The sequence below is a fragment of the Symsagittifera roscoffensis genome, chromosome 5 (assembly GCF_963678635.1).
Source record: "Symsagittifera roscoffensis chromosome 5, txSymRosc1.1, whole genome shotgun sequence".
Taxonomy (NCBI): Eukaryota; Metazoa; Xenacoelomorpha; order Acoela; family Convolutidae; genus Symsagittifera; species Symsagittifera roscoffensis.
Window position 1 is genome coordinate 38,984,223 of NC_087066.1, and position 20,000 is coordinate 39,004,222.

Consider the following 20,000-nt stretch of genomic DNA (forward strand, 5'->3'; position numbering starts at 1 on the left):
ATTTGGAACACATCTTACAGTAGTTCTGTGAATGCCAAATCTGAAAACACTAGCAGATTTCTTTCTATTTCTTTTTCAGATGAAAAACTCGAAGAGTGGGAGCAAGACATCTGGTAGCTCGAAGGGTTCTGGTATGGACTCGGAGGCCACATCTACAACGTCTAGTAAGACCTCGAAGGGATCCAGCATCAAGAACAAACTGTCGTCAGCAGCCAGCTCACTAAGCAAGAAACTCAGCAGCAAAAAGAGCAGCAACATCTAGACGTGCTTAACATCCGAAAGAGACAAAAACGAACAAAAATGGGAGGCGGAATGTTAACCAAGATGGAATATTATCAGTTTTGAAAAGTATAGTCAAATTAAAATACTTCAATATACTTCGGAACTTTTAGAGTAAATTGAAAAAGAGCTGTAGAAATTTCGAGACCTTGTGGGACTATGGCAAATAGTTTCTTTATTCAAAATTTATTCTGTTCTGCAATTTAAGATATTTTTGTTTGGACTTCCAAAGAAAGTGCGGAATATAATGCTCGAGGTGATTTTTATGTTCCGCCAATTTTCATTTTTTAACTAAGCGTTTTTGACAGAAACGTTTTATAGCATATGAATGATATTGTTAACTGGAGGTGAAATATAAAAGCAATATTTCCCCACGGCTCAACTTTTTGCGTTCTGATAATATGTGCAAGCGGTGGAATAATGCGTTTCAAACTGAGTTGAGGCAAGATTTTTGGTCTTTTTGTCAGAAAGTTTTGTTAGAGGCTCTTATACATCTCGTCGTACTTCATTATAGCATGTGGCTGAACAATTCTTTCTTGTTTTTGATTATTTTGTCAATTATTTTGTCAATTTGTCAGCTGTTATTGTTCCGACTTTCGATACGAAAGTAACGGAATATTTGTGCTCGGGGTGGGTTTTTTTTTTCTTCAGACAAATTTCGACTTTTTAACTAGCCATTTTTGACGGAATTTTCTTATACCATTCGAAAGCTATTGGTGTCCTGAGCTTAAATTTGAAAAGATATTTCACCTGTGATCATTTTTCGTGAAGTTATGAGGGTTTAAAGATTGCCATTTTGGCCATTTTGACCAATTTGGGACAATTAAGGCGCGATATAATTCGCGCTATTAACGCGTAAGCGGAGATTTAATCCGTCTTAGAAATCGTTCCAAATTAGTTGGAAGAAGCTTATTTGCCATAATTGATTCGTTACAAGGAGCGAAATCTATCCTTTTGTACTTTAAATGGCGTGTGGGGGGATGATTTTCATAAAAAAATTTTAAATTTTAGAATTTTTTTTTTCATTTTTATTACGTTTTATTAAACATTAAAAGGCAGTCGGAACATTCAGGGCTTCGCCCTGATACGAGCAGTCTTGTTTTAAATTAGCGTTTAAATGCAGTTGGAACATTCAGGGACTAGCCCTTACGTACGATCGATCAGTCTTGTGTACCTGATTCTGTTTAATATTCTATGGTCAAAGCTCTCCATGGAATTCTTAAAACTGCATTTTTAAACTGTTTTTTTTTTGAAAATCTTGTACGGAAACTCTCAAGAAAGGTAACTCGCTGAAACAGACACCTCGTAACAAAAAACAGGTCGCCAAAGAAGACAAGCGCTTTGATCTTTTTAGTTACCAAACATGAAAAGACTGCTCGTATATCAAGGCGAAGCCTTGGAGGTTGTTGCGACTGCACTTTAAAGCAAAATTGTTTTAAAAAAATTTGAACTTTTCAATTCAATTTAAAATTGTGTAACCGTGATATGTACAAAGGGACGACTTTAGCGTCTCGTATCCTAATAAAATGACCAATTATGTTAAATGTTAAATGAACTTTATTTAAATTGACGCTTACACGTTTCTAAGGATGCAACAATATCGCGTAAATTATCCCAAAGTGGCCAAGAACCGAGTTTGAAACCCCCATAACTATATGAATTACCTTTCGCTTTTAAACTCGGAGAACAATATCTTTCGAATGCTACAAAAAATTCTGTTAAAAGCGCTTATTTAGAAGTCAAAAGTTGACTGAATAAAGACCAACACAAAAAAAAGTTCCGTTACCTTTTTTGAAAGCCGCGACAACGATCAAAGTGGAAGCTAGCGGTCGGTTTTCGCTAACGTAGGCTGCTTTTGAAACTCTTTTAGATTAAGGTTCCGAATTAAGACTTTTTTACTCATTTAAACTGGTGTTACTATCTGATCGCCAAGAGCCATCAATATTATAAATTTTGTTGCGCTTTTAAGACACTTACGGATGAGAAGTGTGTGTTGGTTAGAGTATAATTTTCCCTCGTGATTTCTTACCCCGAAAATTTTCTGTTTGGCATTGACAGTGCAATCAAAGTAACTCTTTGCTTTTTGCCTCTTAGACTAACTTCTGGCGTGTTTTGTGATTGAATTATTGATTTTTTTCGTGTTGAAGCAAAAATGAAAACAAACAAAATGGGTCTGCTTGTATCAAGACGACGTCTTGAATGCTCCGACTCCCCTTTCACATCCACCAAGTTTTGTTTGGTTTTTAAAAAGTGAAAATTTTAGAACAAAATAATTTTTTTTGTAAAAATATTATTTTTTAAAGCATCGCCCCCACAGACTATATGGTAAAAAAAATCTATAATTAGCGCACAGTTACGTGTTAATCAGAACAGCGCGCATGCCTAAGTTCAATTTGCAACAATTACGGAGCAGGATTAATTAGCCCTTCGCGCGTTGATAGCCCGAGTACTTCGCGTGTAAATTATCAATAATAGGCAAAGTTACAATTTCAAACTTCATAACCTACCAAAAAATATCACTGGTTATTTCAGATGCTATCAAAATGTTCTCCAAAATGGCTTATTAAAGCGTCAAAAACTGCGTGGAGACCAGAAATGATATTAAAAAATCTCCTCATTAACAACTAAGTTTAACATCAAAAATCCTGTGGAAGCTATCTGATTAATAGCGCATCAAAAAATTTTCATGCCTTTGCATGCATCTCGTTTCACGTATAGATAGTGTTGGTATTCAAATGACAAACAAGGGGAAAAGAATTGTCTGAATGCGTTTTGTCTCCCTTCATACATTAGCTCAGAAAAAAAATGAATTTGAGGGCATTCAAAAAAAAGAAATCAAAAGCAAAAACATGATAAATCAAGGATAATTGTTTGGAAGTTATAGGAAATGTTAAAAGTCACTCCAAATTATTCAAAGTTGGTGAGTTTTAACATTTTCTTTAACTGAAATCTAAGGAAAAAGTACAAAACATAATTTCAACTGAAACAAAATTTTAAGTTTCGACATGAAACGAAATTTTAAGTTTTGACCATCTATTTTCCAGGCTTCTGGCTAACTGCTTTGGTTTTTGGAAAAAAAAACATGAGAAAAAACAGTCTTTGATTTCAAAACTTAAAGTTTTAGTTCAGTTGAAATTTTTTTTTGCTCTTTTTTTTGAGGCTCATAACTTTACTCACTGAAATTAAACAAAGAGAAATTTCAAGTCTAAACAAATATTATAGTTAACTACAGCAAATAATAACAAGATTCCAAAATTTTCCCTAAAAAAGGTTTGGATTTCAGAATAAAAGTTAGAAAATGTTCTACGTCATTTCTTTCTTTTGAAGTAATATTAGTTTCGTACAATTTTTCTTTCAAGTTATTTGAGTCTCTGAGTTAGGAAAATTCCTAAAACATCGAGACCACGATGGATTGATTCGATTTGTAACTGCAATGAAAAAACAGCTCAGACGAAGGCAGATCACTAAATGGTTAAATGAGGTTATAATAAGCTGACACACGTGTTACAGAACATTCTATTCTATCAGAGAAAATACTTCAGATAGCATAACTCTACCTCAAAGTTGTAAAAAAAATATGTAAAAAAACTGCTCATATTAGGGCAAAGCCCTGAATGTTCCGACTGCCTTGTTAGATCTATAGATCAGTAATAACAAGAGAAAATTTTTGCGCGTTTATTGTCCCAAATCGGCCTACAGGGCAATCACTAAAGGCCCAAAGTGTTACAAAAATTATCACAAGTGAAATGTATAATTTCTCGATTTCTGATCAGTATGTATCAGAACTGGGTCTACGGCACACAAACGATATGTCAAACATCTGCTAGTTACACAAGCAAAGGCTTGTTTTATAGTATGAACTACCTTTTTTTCAACCTAAGTCGCAAAAATTGTTGCGACGCAAAAATTGTTGCGACAAAATTTGTTCATTTTGATCAATAAGCAACTTATAAGTACAGCCAAGGCTAAGGATATTAACAGTGACTATTATTTTACAAATAGAACTTTAGCTTCAAGGTATCATGCATCTGTAGCGTAGAGGTAGCGAAGGAGAACCGCAGCAAAATAAAATAACCGCAACAAGGAGAACCGCAACAAAATAAATAGAACCTCAACAAAAAATGATTTGTAAAAACCATCCTCCCACACGCTATCTGAAGTACAAAGTGATAGATTTTGCTACTAGTAACAAATCAATTGTGGCAGATAAACTTCCTTCAACCAATTTGGAACAATTTCTAAGACGAAACAAATCTCCTCGCTTACGCGTTAATTGCGCGAAAATTATTGCGCGTTTCTTGTCCCAATTTGGCCTAAAGGGCCATCATTAAAGGCCCAGAGCTTAACAAAAATTATCACAGGTGAAATTTCATTTGAAAATTAAGCTTAGGATAACAATAATTTTGGAATGAAAAACAAAAACTCCGTCGAATGTGGTTAGTTAAAAAGTCAGAAGTTGAAAACCACCCCGAGCACAAATATTACGTTATTTTCGTCACAAAAGTCTGAACAATAATTGATTCATTCCAACTACAGGAAGGCCAATTTGTTAAAAATTTGGACGAAAGCTTTTGAGATAATGCCAACTAATAGTAATGCGACAAATTTCTGAAAGCACAAACCTAATCAAATAAAGATATTATGCGACAAAATGCATTTCTGTTCTTATAACGGGGGAGAGGTTCGGTACAGGGTAGCATAGAGGAGAAATAATTAACAATGTCCTCGATCTCTGATCAATATGTATCAAAACTGGGTCTAGAGCACACATCCGGTATGTCACTAACTACTGCTAATTACACAGGCAAAAGCTTCTGTTATAGTATGAACCACCTTTTTTCCAACCTAACTCGTAAATATTGTTGAGACGCAAATATTGTTGCGACGCAAATATTGTTGAGACAAATGTTGTTCATTTTGATCAATGATCAGCAAGAGGGTTTGAACCTGGGCAGGGTCGGATGTTTTTAATGAACTTTTTCGTATTCTAGTTAAAATGCGTATATCTTTCGTATCCTAGTTCGCTTTATAAACTGAGGCATGTTAGTTGGTAAATTTTTTTAAATTCAAATTGACTGGTACTGCGTCATAATTGGCTTGCGTCACTTAGCAATCATGTAGATTCATAAGTGGCGTGCGTCATTTGAGAAATTTTGCAGATTCAAAGTTTTACTCATTCAGTTTTTCTCAGAAGCGTTATTGGTCATATTTTTGCTTGTGTATACGACGTGCAACTTCGCCTCTGTGTTCAAACATCCTAAATTGTATCATAATGATTTAATAATATGCCGTAAGAATTTTAAAATTAAGACATAGTTCATTTGTCCGATCCCATTTTAGCCTATTCTTGCTTCAAGGTCGTCGGAAGCTACGCTACGCGCGCGTCGCCGCTTCGAGGCAATAACCGGCTCTAGTTTTAATATAGAATCCTACTTTTTCTTGGTAAGCTTGTAACACTTTGGCGCGATCGCGGCGATCCGTCTACTTTCTACTACTACAGCATCTGTTAAGCGAACGGTAAAAATTAGAACTTTGCCCTAATTTTGAATAAAGTTGTTTTTTTTTTGAATTTTTTCATCATTTTTTGTTGGTTTTTCGGATGTTTGACGTATCGGTTGTTCACACAGTACCCATCAAAACCAAACGGCTAGTCTACACGCAGCTCCTTGACTGACCTTAATTTTTGTTTTGTTTTGTTTCATTAAATGACTCTGACCGATGATCTCTATTATGACTTAGTGTTTTGTACTTGTGTTTGAAACATTCTCTCTCTTTTTTGTTAAAAAAAATCAGGCTTTTCCTTCGTAGAGCAAAATACCATAAACTATGCTCAATTTTTTAGGGTTTTTTCAATGTGTATAAAAAACTTGTAAATCGAAATTTGGATTTTTCATTATAGGCGATGAAAACACTAATCAAGTAAATTAGTTAGTCTAAGCAAAAAAGCTGCTGAAAGAAAGTTTTCAACTAAGCAGATATCCGCAGAGGTTATAAAATTAATTTTTCTACGCACGACAGGGGATGCCGATTGATTTTTCTATTAAATTTAACCTTGAAGTAAATAAATGAACTCGCTAGTCAAACTTTTACGTCTCAAAAATTTTTGCAAACCTCTTTCTCAAACTTCTGTCAACAATTCGAAGTTTTGAATTCTAAGTGAAAGTAAGATTAATCTCCCGAATAGATTATGAAGCACTAGTTTTTTTTTCACGTAAATTTTAGGTTTTAACTTGACTTTTAAATCAAAGGTTGATAATACTTTTTAGTTTAATGAAGCCATGAAATTGTGTTCTGGAAGCATAATCATAAATTCGTAGTCTAAGATCCAAAAGAATTGTAGTTCCTGCGAATCGCAGCGGAGCTATCAGTAGGCCTTAACAGTCTATTTGTATTATCTCCCCACATTCCAGACAGTGTTATTTTGCTGAGCGAAGCTGTTTTTTGCCACTCAAGGCCGTTTTTTTTCGTCTAGAACTTTTACGTGGTACCACTATTGCAGCCAAATTTGGTCAGGTTGTGGTAGACCTAAAGCTGGAGGTCAAGTGAGAGCTTGTCCTCACACACTATCATTGCTATGGCATGGGATCGAATACACGATCTGACGATTTCAAAGTGAACGCCTTACCACTGTGCTAAGTGCCTCCTGAATTGTTTATTAACGGTCTAATTTAGTTGCAATTAAATACTGAATTAAGTCGGAACTTTCTGTGAAACGGCTACTCCTTTATGAAAACGTTTAACAGGGTTCTATGATAACGTTACAGGGTTCTGTGATAACAGGGTTCTTGAAAACGTTAACGTTTAACCGACTTCTATGATACTTGCTAATTGTTCCGGCTTAGAAATTTTGCCGGTTTCATTGTGGTGCTACGGTGCTTGCAAAGTGAGCTCTTGTAATTAAGTCATAACTTACTATGAGGATGAGCGCTGGTTATGTGCGCTCTTCGTCATTCTAAATAATTATTTTTTGGATAAGGCCTCCGAGATGGTTGACTAAAATATTCGAAGCAGGAACGAGAGCAAGCAAACTGATCCAAAAACTAGAGGCAAATTTCATCATGACATATTCGATAGTGTGGCGTGTCTGTGAGTATGTGTGTGTGCGTATGTGTGCATGGTTGTGTATATGTGCGTGTGTGTGTAGGTGTGTGTGTGTGTGTGTGTGTGTGTGTGTGTGCATTTGTGTACACTACAGCCTGCGTAACCACTGGAAACTTTGTAGAAAATTTTTTCGATTGCTTAATTTCAAAAAATATAAGACCAAAACTTCAAAAGAAAACTTAAATACATCCCCTCCCTATTGAAAAAACAAGGAAATTCATTGCAAGGTAGAAAAGTTGTATATTTAACCGTTGAATTAGTCCTTTGCAGGAATTTACTAAATACCATTTGGGAGTGCAGTTAACAACATTTATTATAACTGCAAAAAAATCACTTTTCTTTGCTAAACAGGATATATTTTTGCCTTTTTTTTCATTTTTGCTAAGCATGATATATTTTTGTGTACTCAATTTTGTGTCTTTTTAAAAATAGAATTGATCAGCGCATCAGTAGATTTGATGGAAACCATTGACATATTGCTTTCGATAATTACTCGTTAAAATGACTGCAGATTTTCCTCCCTCTTTTCCGCTTCTGCGGATATTGTCAATAAAACTGCCGGCAAAGGCCAAATAATGATTTGCAGTCCATCATTTTAAATGACCTTTCTTATCTTCCTGATGAAGTTTTAATGCACATTCCATTCCATCTTCAGCAAATTATGGCGGGAAATATAGAATTTGGGCTTTTATTTCAAATAACTATGGGCTGTATAGCTGAATTCAGTGCAATAAAAGTATAGGTGTCCATGTCAAAATGGCAGGCGTTCAAGAATCCGAAACTCAGATAACCGAAAGTAAACACTGATAGAGTTATTTTTCACATTTTCTATTGCTTTTACTTTCAGAATGCAAAAGTTATTTCGCTAGTTGCTGTAAAATTGACATTTTTTAGCCAGCTGAAAAAAATGTTGCCAGCTTGAAAGCATTAACAAAATCTATGGACCGAGAAAATAGTTTTTTCTTCGGGTAATTGTTGGAAGGGCGAAAATGATGAAAAGTTGCCAATAGCGATTATTGATTTCTTTCAGAACTAAAAAAAAACGTCACGTGAACAAAAATGAAGGGTGGAAAGAACCCACAGCTAGTCAAACAGAAGCTTGGCAGGTTTAGTGCGGCAGTGATGAGAAAAGAACATTAATCATTTGCAAAAATACATCATTTTCGGCACTTTTACCCCTGTGAAATGAAGGCAGAAATGACGACGCTTCTTAGTGCACCGCTAATTAAATTAATAACCCAAATGCGACCGGGTTGTTAAAATAGTCTCCGTGCTTCCAATTTCGCTGCTGGGGAAAATTCAGTCGCTACATTTTTAAATCGCAGAAAAAAGATTACCTTGACAATAACTCACGTAATAAAAACGCCACACCGATAGAAGATCAGAAATAGAGAAGAATAATTTGTCAAGCTAATCAGCACACCTGATTTGGAAAAATTGCTATAAATTCATATTTCGCAATCAGTTTAGCCAGTTTATAATATATGCTTCGGTAGTCGCATCAGTTAGCTGTAAATTATGTTCCTATATTGTTATAATCATCAGGTAAGAAATTTTTTTCCACGTATACTTGAATCTTAAGCATATAGACTTGTGAGTTAATTTTTTTTGGTGCTTTAAAAAAACTTTGATGGATCTAATATTTTGCAGATTTTTTAAGTTTCACTGTTAACTTTAAATAAAGGCTTTAGTTGTAGTTTTTTTAAAATTACTCTCGTAGTGGGAAGTAACTGTGGCGCAGGCTTATTATGGCGGTTTTTGTGGAAGGGTTCTGTTTTGCAAAGAACGATTGGAAATCTGTTAGAAAAATTAAGTTTGCTAATAATTCTTAAATTAGGTTTAGTTGCAGTTTTTTTAGATTACTCAAGCAGTGGGAAGTAATTATGGCGTTATTTTTGGGGAAAAGGTTTTGTTTTGCAAAAAACGATTGTAAACTTGTAAGACAAATAAAGCAAATATTGCTAATGCTTTTAAAATTAGGCTTCATTTGTGCTGTTGTTAAGATTACTCATGTAGTCCCGCACTGGAGTTCCATGGATAATAATCGTTTATAATGCAAAACTGTTTTCTAAAATAATGTCATTATAATCCATTTTTGTTGCAAACTTAGACCACAAAATCGATTATATTGTCACTATAATCAATTATTTTCGTAAATATACAATCCATTAAATTTAATTACATAGGATTATAATCCATTTAAAATTAATAAAATTGATTATAACGGATTATAATCTTTACTATTTGCGCAAAATTTTTTGCAAAAAATGCAACATTTTTGCGTTACTCACGGCCTACTTGCAATCTAAACCTGCTCGAATTACAAATTACAACCCCCCTCCCCCCCCCCCACTTTGCCACTCATCCGCATTTGCCCAAACTCCCTCACCCCACTCCCGCACGTTTATCTCTACGCCCACCCTCATGTTTACTAAAGTGTAACCCAAACCCTCCAACCCCCTCGCAATTACAGTTCTCCCCCCCCCCCCATTTTGTTTACCATTTTGAACGGGGGCGGGGAGGGAGGTTACTCAGTTGTTCCGCCCTCCCCCCCATTTTTTACCCGGCCCACGTTTAGTAAAAACGGGGAGGGGGTTAAACTAAGATAGAGAGAGGGGGTGAAATGAAGAAGAGTAAACTGTGGGAGGGGGGATGTGAACTGGGGGTGTAAATCATTAACTTCCTCTCTCAATGTCTACCAATAAATAACCCCTGCTCATAAGGGGGAGTGCAAATGGCGGTTGTGGTATACTGGGAGGGAGGAGGGGGTGTGTGTTAACAGGGAAGAAAACGGGGTGGGGAGCGAACAGCGAACGTTGAACGGAGACGGTTGAACGGGATATATAAGACAAAAAATAGAAAAATTGAAAAGTGAAATGAAACATTTTATGAAACCTAATTCGTAGCAACTGCACTAAATAGGAAAAGCGATAAATTTGAAAACAAAATTTTAAATTTCATGACTAGCCTCTCGAATAAATCCATTATAATTGATTATAACCTATTATAAGGGACCACATTGGCATAAAATTATAAGAAATATAATCCATTTTTAATCGATTATAATCGCTTAAAATGGATTATATTGATTTACAAATTACGAGGATTAAAATCCATTTTTGATGGATTATAATAGATTATTTTTGTAATTTTATAGATTTTATAATCGATTATTATTCATGGATTTCCAGTGCGGGGTGGGAAGCAATTGTAGCGCAGGGCTATTATGGCCTTGTTTTCGGGGAAGGAGTTGAGTTTTGCCAAGAACGACTGGAAATTTGTTAGACAAATAAAACAAAGTTTGCTATCATAAATAAGCACTTTCAGTCATGTTCAACTCCAAAAAGATCTCGCTTAGTATTAGGAAAACTAGTCTGATTTCTGAATTTTTTTCTGACAAATTTACAACTAGACGTTGAAAATCATAATCCGAGTTTGTTAACCTGAAAATATTATTTCAGAGATTAACTTTCGTTTTCTACCTTCTCAAAACACAAAAAAGGAAAAAAAATCAGGTCATCTACGTCATTTCTTTCTTTTGAAGTAATATTAGTTTCGTACAATTTTTCTTTCAAGTTATTTGAGTCTCTGAGTTAGGAAAATTCCTAAAACATCGAGACCACGATGGATTGATTCGATTTGTAACTGCAATGAAAAAACAGCTCAGACGAAGGCAGATCACTAAATGGTTAAATGAGGTTATAATAAGCTGACACACGTGTTACAGAACATTCTATTCTATCAGAGAAAATACTTCAGATAGCATAACTCTACCTCAAAGTTGTAAAAAAAATATGTAAAAAAACTGCTCATATTAGGGCAAAGCCCTGAATGTTCCGACTGCCTTGTTAGATCTATAGATCAGTAATAACAAGAGAAAATTTTTGCGCGTTTATTGTCCCAAATCGGCCTACAGGGCAATCACTAAAGGCCCAAAGTGTTACAAAAATTATCACAAGTGAAATGTATAATTTCTCGATTTCTGATCAGTATGTATCAGAACTGGGTCTACGGCACACAAACGATATGTCAAACATCTGCTAGTTACACAAGCAAAGGCTTGTTTTATAGTATGAACTACCTTTTTTTCAACCTAAGTCGCAAAAATTGTTGCGACGCAAAAATTGTTGCGACAAAATTTGTTCATTTTGATCAATAAGCAACTTATAAGTACAGCCAAGGCTAAGGATATTAACAGTGACTATTATTTTACAAATAGAACTTTAGCTTCAAGGTATCATGCATCTGTAGCGTAGAGGTAGCGAAGGAGAACCGCAGCAAAATAAAATAACCGCAACAAGGAGAACCGCAACAAAATAAATAGAACCTCAACAAAAAATGATTTGTAAAAACCATCCTCCCACACGCTATCTGAAGTACAAAGTGATAGATTTTGCTACTAGTAACAAATCAATTGTGGCAGATAAACTTCCTTCAACCAATTTGGAACAATTTCTAAGACGAAACAAATCTCCTCGCTTACGCGTTAATTGCGCGAAAATTATTGCGCGTTTCTTGTCCCAATTTGGCCTAAAGGGCCATCATTAAAGGCCCAGAGCTTAACAAAAATTATCACAGGTGAAATTTCATTTGAAAATTAAGCTTAGGATAACAATAATTTTGGAATGAAAAACAAAAACTCCGTCGAATGTGGTTAGTTAAAAAGTCAGAAGTTGAAAACCACCCCGAGCACAAATATTACGTTATTTTCGTCACAAAAGTCTGAACAATAATTGATTCATTCCAACTACAGGAAGGCCAATTTGTTAAAAATTTGGACGAAAGCTTTTGAGATAATGCCAACTAATAGTAATGCGACAAATTTCTGAAAGCACAAACCTAATCAAATAAAGATATTATGCGACAAAATGCATTTCTGTTCTTATAACGGGGGAGAGGTTCGGTACAGGGTAGCATAGAGGAGAAATAATTAACAATGTCCTCGATCTCTGATCAATATGTATCAAAACTGGGTCTAGAGCACACATCCGGTATGTCACTAACTACTGCTAATTACACAGGCAAAAGCTTCTGTTATAGTATGAACCACCTTTTTTCCAACCTAACTCGTAAATATTGTTGAGACGCAAATATTGTTGCGACGCAAATATTGTTGAGACAAATGTTGTTCATTTTGATCAATGATCAGCAAGAGGGTTTGAACCTGGGCAGGGTCGGATGTTTTTAATGAACTTTTTCGTATTCTAGTTAAAATGCGTATATCTTTCGTATCCTAGTTCGCTTTATAAACTGAGGCATGTTAGTTGGTAAATTTTTTTAAATTCAAATTGACTGGTACTGCGTCATAATTGGCTTGCGTCACTTAGCAATCATGTAGATTCATAAGTGGCGTGCGTCATTTGAGAAATTTTGCAGATTCAAAGTTTTACTCATTCAGTTTTTCTCAGAAGCGTTATTGGTCATATTTTTGCTTGTGTATACGACGTGCAACTTCGCCTCTGTGTTCAAACATCCTAAATTGTATCATAATGATTTAATAATATGCCGTAAGAATTTTAAAATTAAGACATAGTTCATTTGTCCGATCCCATTTTAGCCTATTCTTGCTTCAAGGTCGTCGGAAGCTACGCTACGCGCGCGTCGCCGCTTCGAGGCAATAACCGGCTCTAGTTTTAATATAGAATCCTACTTTTTCTTGGTAAGCTTGTAACACTTTGGCGCGATCGCGGCGATCCGTCTACTTTCTACTACTACAGCATCTGTTAAGCGAACGGTAAAAATTAGAACTTTGCCCTAATTTTGAATAAAGTTGTTTTTTTTTTTGAATTTTTTCATCATTTTTTGTTGGTTTTTCGGATGTTTGACGTATCGGTTGTTCACACAGTACCCATCAAAACCAAACGGCTAGTCTACACGCAGCTCCTTGACTGACCTTAATTTTTGTTTTGTTTTGTTTCATTAAATGACTCTGACCGATGATCTCTATTATGACTTAGTGTTTTGTACTTGTGTTTGAAACATTCTCTCTCTTTTTTGTTAAAAAAAATCAGGCTTTTCCTTCGTAGAGCAAAATACCATAAACTATGCTCAATTTTTTAGGGTTTTTTCAATGTGTATAAAAAACTTGTAAATCGAAATTTGGATTTTTCATTATAGGCGATGAAAACACTAATCAAGTAAATTAGTTAGTCTAAGCAAAAAAGCTGCTGAAAGAAAGTTTTCAACTAAGCAGATATCCGCAGAGGTTATAAAATTAATTTTTCTACGCACGACAGGGGATGCCGATTGATTTTTCTATTAAATTTAACCTTGAAGTAAATAAATGAACTCGCTAGTCAAACTTTTACGTCTCAAAAATTTTTGCAAACCTCTTTCTCAAACTTCTGTCAACAATTCGAAGTTTTGAATTCTAAGTGAAAGTAAGATTAATCTCCCGAATAGATTATGAAGCACTAGTTTTTTTTTCACGTAAATTTTAGGTTTTAACTTGACTTTTAAATCAAAGGTTGATAATACTTTTTAGTTTAATGAAGCCATGAAATTGTGTTCTGGAAGCATAATCATAAATTCGTAGTCTAAGATCCAAAAGAATTGTAGTTCCTGCGAATCGCAGCGGAGCTATCAGTAGGCCTTAACAGTCTATTTGTATTATCTCCCCACATTCCAGACAGTGTTATTTTGCTGAGCGAAGCTGTTTTTTGCCACTCAAGGCCGTTTTTTTTCGTCTAGAACTTTTACGTGGTACCACTATTGCAGCCAAATTTGGTCAGGTTGTGGTAGACCTAAAGCTGGAGGTCAAGTGAGAGCTTGTCCTCACACACTATCATTGCTATGGCATGGGATCGAATACACGATCTGACGATTTCAAAGTGAACGCCTTACCACTGTGCTAAGTGCCTCCTGAATTGTTTATTAACGGTCTAATTTAGTTGCAATTAAATACTGAATTAAGTCGGAACTTTCTGTGAAACGGCTACTCCTTTATGAAAACGTTTAACAGGGTTCTATGATAACGTTACAGGGTTCTGTGATAACAGGGTTCTTGAAAACGTTAACGTTTAACCGACTTCTATGATACTTGCTAATTGTTCCGGCTTAGAAATTTTGCCGGTTTCATTGTGGTGCTACGGTGCTTGCAAAGTGAGCTCTTGTAATTAAGTCATAACTTACTATGAGGATGAGCGCTGGTTATGTGCGCTCTTCGTCATTCTAAATAATTATTTTTTGGATAAGGCCTCCGAGATGGTTGACTAAAATATTCGAAGCAGGAACGAGAGCAAGCAAACTGATCCAAAAACTAGAGGCAAATTTCATCATGACATATTCGATAGTGTGGCGTGTCTGTGAGTATGTGTGTGTGCGTATGTGTGCATGGTTGTGTATATGTGCGTGTGTGTGTAGGTGTGTGTGTGTGTGTGTGTGTGTGTGTGTGTGTGTGTGTGTGTGCATTTGTGTACACTACAGCCTGCGTAACCACTGGAAACTTTGTAGAAAATTTTTTCGATTGCTTAATTTCAAAAAATATAAGACCAAAACTTCAAAAGAAAACTTAAATACATCCCCTCCCTATTGAAAAAACAAGGAAATTCATTGCAAGGTAGAAAAGTTGTATATTTAACCGTTGAATTAGTCCTTTGCAGGAATTTACTAAATACCATTTGGGAGTGCAGTTAACAACATTTATTATAACTGCAAAAAAATCACCTTTCTTTGCTAAACAGGATATATTTTTGCCTTTTTTTTCATTTTTGCTAAGCATGATATATTTTTGTGTACTCAATTTTGTGTCTTTTTAAAAATAGAATTGATCAGCGCATCAGTAGATTTGATGGAAACCATTGACATATTGCTTTCGATAATTACTCGTTAAAATGACTGCAGATTTTCCTCCCTCTTTTCCGCTTCTGCGGATATTGTCAATAAAACTGCCGGCAAAGGCCAAATAATGATTTGCAGTCCATCATTTTAAATGACCTTTCTTATCTTCCTGATGAAGTTTTAATGCACATTCCATTCCATCTTCAGCAAATTATGGCGGGAAATATAGAATTTGGGCTTTTATTTCAAATAACTATGGGCTGTATAGCTGAATTCAGTGCAATAAAAGTATAGGTGTCCATGTCAAAATGGCAGGCGTTCAAGAATCCGAAACTCAGATAACCGAAAGTAAACACTGATAGAGTTATTTTTCACATTTTCTATTGCTTTTACTTTCAGAATGCAAAAGTTATTTCGCTAGTTGCTGTAAAATTGACATTTTTTAGCCAGCTGAAAAAAATGTTGCCAGCTTGAAAGCATTAACAAAATCTATGGACCGAGAAAATAGTTTTTTCTTCGGGTAATTGTTGGAAGGGCGAAAATGATGAAAAGTTGCCAATAGCGATTATTGATTTCTTTCAGAACTAAAAAAAAACGTCACGTGAACAAAAATGAAGGGTGGAAAGAACCCACAGCTAGTCAAACAGAAGCTTGGCAGGTTTAGTGCGGCAGTGATGAGAAAAGAACATTAATCATTTGCAAAAATACATCATTTTCGGCACTTTTACCCCTGTGAAATGAAGGCAGAAATGACGACGCTTCTTAGTGCACCGCTAATTAAATTAATAACCCAAATGCGACCGGGTTGTTAAAATAGTCTCCGTGCTTCCAATTTCGCTGCTGGGGAAAATTCAGTCGCTACATTTTTAAATCGCAGAAAAAAGATTACCTTGACAATAACTCACGTAATAACAACGCCACACCGATAGAAGATCAGAAATAGAGAAGAATATTTTGTCAAGCTAATCAGCACACCTGATTTGGAAAAATTGCTATAAATTCATATTTCGCAATCAGTTTAGCCAGTTTATAATATATGCTTCGGTAGTCGCATCAGTTAGCTGTAAATTATGTTCCTATATTGTTATAATCATCAGGTAAGAAATTTTTTTCCACGTATACTTGAATCTTAAGCATATAGACTTGTGAGTTAATTTTTTTTGGTGCTTTAAAAAAACTTTGATGGATCTAATATTTTGCAGATTTTTTAAGTTTCACTGTTAACTTTAAATAAAGGCTTTAGTTGTAGTTTTTTTTAAATTACTCTCGTAGTGGGAAGTAACTGTGGCGCAGGCTTATTATGGCGGTTTTTGTGGAAGGGTTCTGTTTTGCAAAGAACGATTGGAAATCTGTTAGAAAAATTAAGTTTGCTAATAATTCTTAAATTAGGTTTAGTTGCAGTTTTTTTAGATTACTCAAGCAGTGGGAAGTAATTATGGCGTTATTTTTGGGGAAAAGGTTTTGTTTTGCAAAAAACGATTGTAAACTTGTAAGACAAATAAAGCAAATATTGCTAATGCTTTTAAAATTAGGCTTCATTTGTGCTGTTGTTAAGATTACTCATGTAGTCCCGCACTGGAGTTCCATGGATAATAATCGTTTATAATGCAAAACTGTTTTCTAAAATAATGTCATTATAATCCATTTTTGTTGCAAACTTAGACCACAAAATCGATTATATTGTCACTATAATCAATTATTTTCGTAAATATACAATCCATTAAATTTAATTACATAGGATTATAATCCATTTAAAATTATTAAAATTGATTATAACGGATTATAATCTTTACTATTTGCGCAAAATTTTTTGCAAAAAATGCAACATTTTTGCGTTACTCACGGCCTACTTGCAATCTAAACCTGCTCGAATTACAAATTACAACCCCCCTCCCCCCCCCCCCCCACTTTGCCACTCATCCGCATTTGCCCAAACTCCCTCACCCCACTCCCGCACGTTTATCTCTACGCCCACCCTCATGTTTACTAAAGTGTAACCCAAACCCTCCAACCCCCTCGCAATTACAGTTCTCTCCCCCCCCCCCCCATTTTGTTTACCATTTTGAACGGGGGCGGGGAGGGAGGTTACTCAGTTGTTCCGCCCTCCCCCCCATTTTTTACCCGGCCCACGTTTAGTAAAAACGGGGAGGGGGTTAAACTAAGATAGAGAGAGGGGGTGAAATGAAGAAGAGTAAACTGTGGGAGGGGGGATGTGAACTGGGGGTGTAAATCATTAACTTCCTCTCTCAATGTCTACCAATAAATAACCCCTGCTCATAAGGGGGAGTGCAAATGGCGGTTGTGGTATACTGGGAGGGAGGAGGGGGTGTGTGTTAACAGGGAAGAAAACGGGGTGGGGAGCGAACAGCGAACGTTGAACGGAGACGGTTGAACGGGATATATAAGACAAAAAATAGAAAAATTGAAAAGTGAAATGAAACATTTTATGAAACCTAATTCGTAGCAACTGCACTAAATAGGAAAAGCGATAAATTTGAAAACAAAATTTTAAATTTCATGACTAGCCTCTCGAATAAATCCATTATAATTGATTATAACCTATTATAAGGGACCACATTGGCATAAAATTATAAGAAATATAATCCATTTTTAATCGATTATAATCGCTTAAAATGGATTATATTGATTTACAAATTACGAGGATTAAAATCCATTTTTGATGGATTATAATAGATTATTTTTGTAATTTTATAGATTTTATAATCGATTATTATTCATGGATTTCCAGTGCGGGGTGGGAAGCAATTGTAGCGCAGGGCTATTATGGCCTTGTTTTCGGGGAAGGAGTTGAGTTTTGCCAAGAACGACTGGAAATTTGTTAGACAAATAAAACAAAGTTTGCTATCATAAATAAGCACTTTCAGTCATGTTCAACTCCAAAAAGATCTCGCTTAGTATTAGGAAAACTAGTCTGATTTCTGAATTTTTTTCTGACAAATTTACAACTAGACGTTGAAAATCATAATCCGAGTTTGTTAACCTGAAAATATTATTTCAGAGATTAACTTTCGTTTTCTACCTTCTCAAAACACAAAAAAGGAAAAAAAATCAGGTCTTTTTTGTGTACGTTTTTCCATGCTTCGGCTTCAAACAATGTGGTCGTCAGCATCTGCTTTGTTTGTACAGCAACAAGTTACTTTATTCCACAATCGCATTTCTCATTACTTCATTCACGCCAAAACGTATTTTTTTTATGAGTAAATTTTTGGTTTTCCCATATACTTTATAAAAGTTTTTTTTAAAATTATCTGCCGACACGAAAATCTAAAAAAATTTGATGATGCAAAAATTGTTGTATAAGCTAGGCGCATAACAAAAGGTTAGATTTGGATTTTCCAACAATCGACTAATGAAAGAAAATGTTTGTAATTTTGTGCTCAGTTTTCTGTCAAAAACTAATTTTGGCCTTTCAACCAACAATTTTTGGTGGAACTCCTTTCGTACTATCTGAAACATAATAATGTCTTGTTATTATTATGTCCCGGATACAATAGTGTCCTGTGCTTGTATAATATAAATGATTTGACAGCGCGGTTAGTTTCTTTTAAACTACAGGGGTTCAAAACTTGAAATTTTGGCAAATATGAGGTTTTGAGGCAACCAGTTTCCAGTTGTTTCATTAGGGTAGAAATTATATTTTTGCTGCGAATTAATCCTGCTCTGAGTTCATTCCAATTTGAGTCCGGGAAAGCAAACTGATACAAAAATAGAATCACAAAAAGCGAATCTCAACATATTGTGGTTGACTTTGCATAGCGTGTCTCTCTCTGTGTGTGATGAGCGTGGGTACTTGTACGGGGTATGGATAAAGGATCCTTTTTTTCAAAAAAAAAACTTGAACCGTTTTTTCTAAATTTTTTGAAACTTTTTATGTGAAAACTACCTCAGGCACGTTAAAAAGCATTTGAAATACTCAACCTTAGTTCGTTTTTTTTTCGCTTTTGCTAGCCCAAGATTTGGTGGACACTAAAATTAGCATAGCCTCTGGAAAAATTGTACATATACATATATGAATGTCTAAAAAAAAATCAATTTTCGCCTGAAAAGTTTTAATTTAGCTTTTAAATTTTTGTATGTTTACCTCTGATCAATTGCATTTTTCTCTGGAGAGTTTTGGTCTGAATGCTTAGATCACCGTCTTCAAAACTAGCAGAATTTATCAAGTTATGCAAATCAATGACTCACTCATTTTGAATTAGGATCCAATGGTCGCAAGAAATCGAAAAAAAATAACCAGCTGCATGAAATCAAGAACTACATAGCCAAATGATTTTTTTAAAACAATGAATAAAAAAGATGCAGCATATCTTTTTGCCGTGTAAGAAGCAGAGATGGCTCCGACTGCAGATATCAAAGAGTTTTTTAAATTTTTGAAGTTTTGCTTTTCAAAGGTAAAACATGTTTCAAAGTTTTCCACTTGGCTATGCCTTTCATTTATTGTTGAGGTTGTTGTTGTTGTTGCTGTTGTTGCGCCGTTGTTGTTGTTGTTGTTGTTGTTGTTGTTGCTGTTGCTGTTCTTGTTGTTTTTGCTGTTTTGATGTTGTTGCTAGTGCTGTTGTTAATGTTTTTGTTTTTGTTGTTGTTGTTGTAGACGTTTTTGTTGTTGGCGTTGGCGTTGTTGCTGCTGCTGTTTTTGTTGTTGTTGTTGTTGTTGTTGTTGTTGTTGTTGTTGTTGCTGTTGTTGCTGTTGTTGTTGTTGTTGTTGTTGGCGCTGGTGTTGGCGTTGGCGTTGTGGTTGCTGTTGTTAATGATGTTGTTTTTTTTGTTGATGTTGTTTATATTGTTGTTGGTGCTGCTGTTGTTGTTGTTTTTGTTGTTGC

General features: G+C 35.2%; 2 protein-coding genes across 2 annotated transcripts in view; both read left to right on the plus strand.

Moving 5' to 3' along the window:
* LOC134846725 (uncharacterized) overlaps positions 1 to 262 on the plus strand; it is a 33,236-nt gene extending 32,974 nt beyond the window's left edge. Inside the window, exon 5 of the mRNA XM_063864111.1 lies at positions 80 to 262. Coding sequence (XP_063720181.1) covers positions 80 to 262 — 183 coding nt within the window. The remainder of the gene's footprint in view (positions 1 to 79) is intronic.
* A 15,489-nt stretch (positions 263 to 15,751) lies between these two features.
* Positions 15,752 to 20,000, plus strand: part of LOC134845537 (RNA binding protein fox-1 homolog 2-like) — a 57,112-nt gene continuing 52,863 nt past the window's right edge. Inside the window, exon 1 of the mRNA XM_063862467.1 lies at positions 15,752 to 16,256. Coding sequence (XP_063718537.1) covers positions 16,230 to 16,256 — 27 coding nt within the window. The 5' untranslated portion in view covers positions 15,752 to 16,229. The remainder of the gene's footprint in view (positions 16,257 to 20,000) is intronic.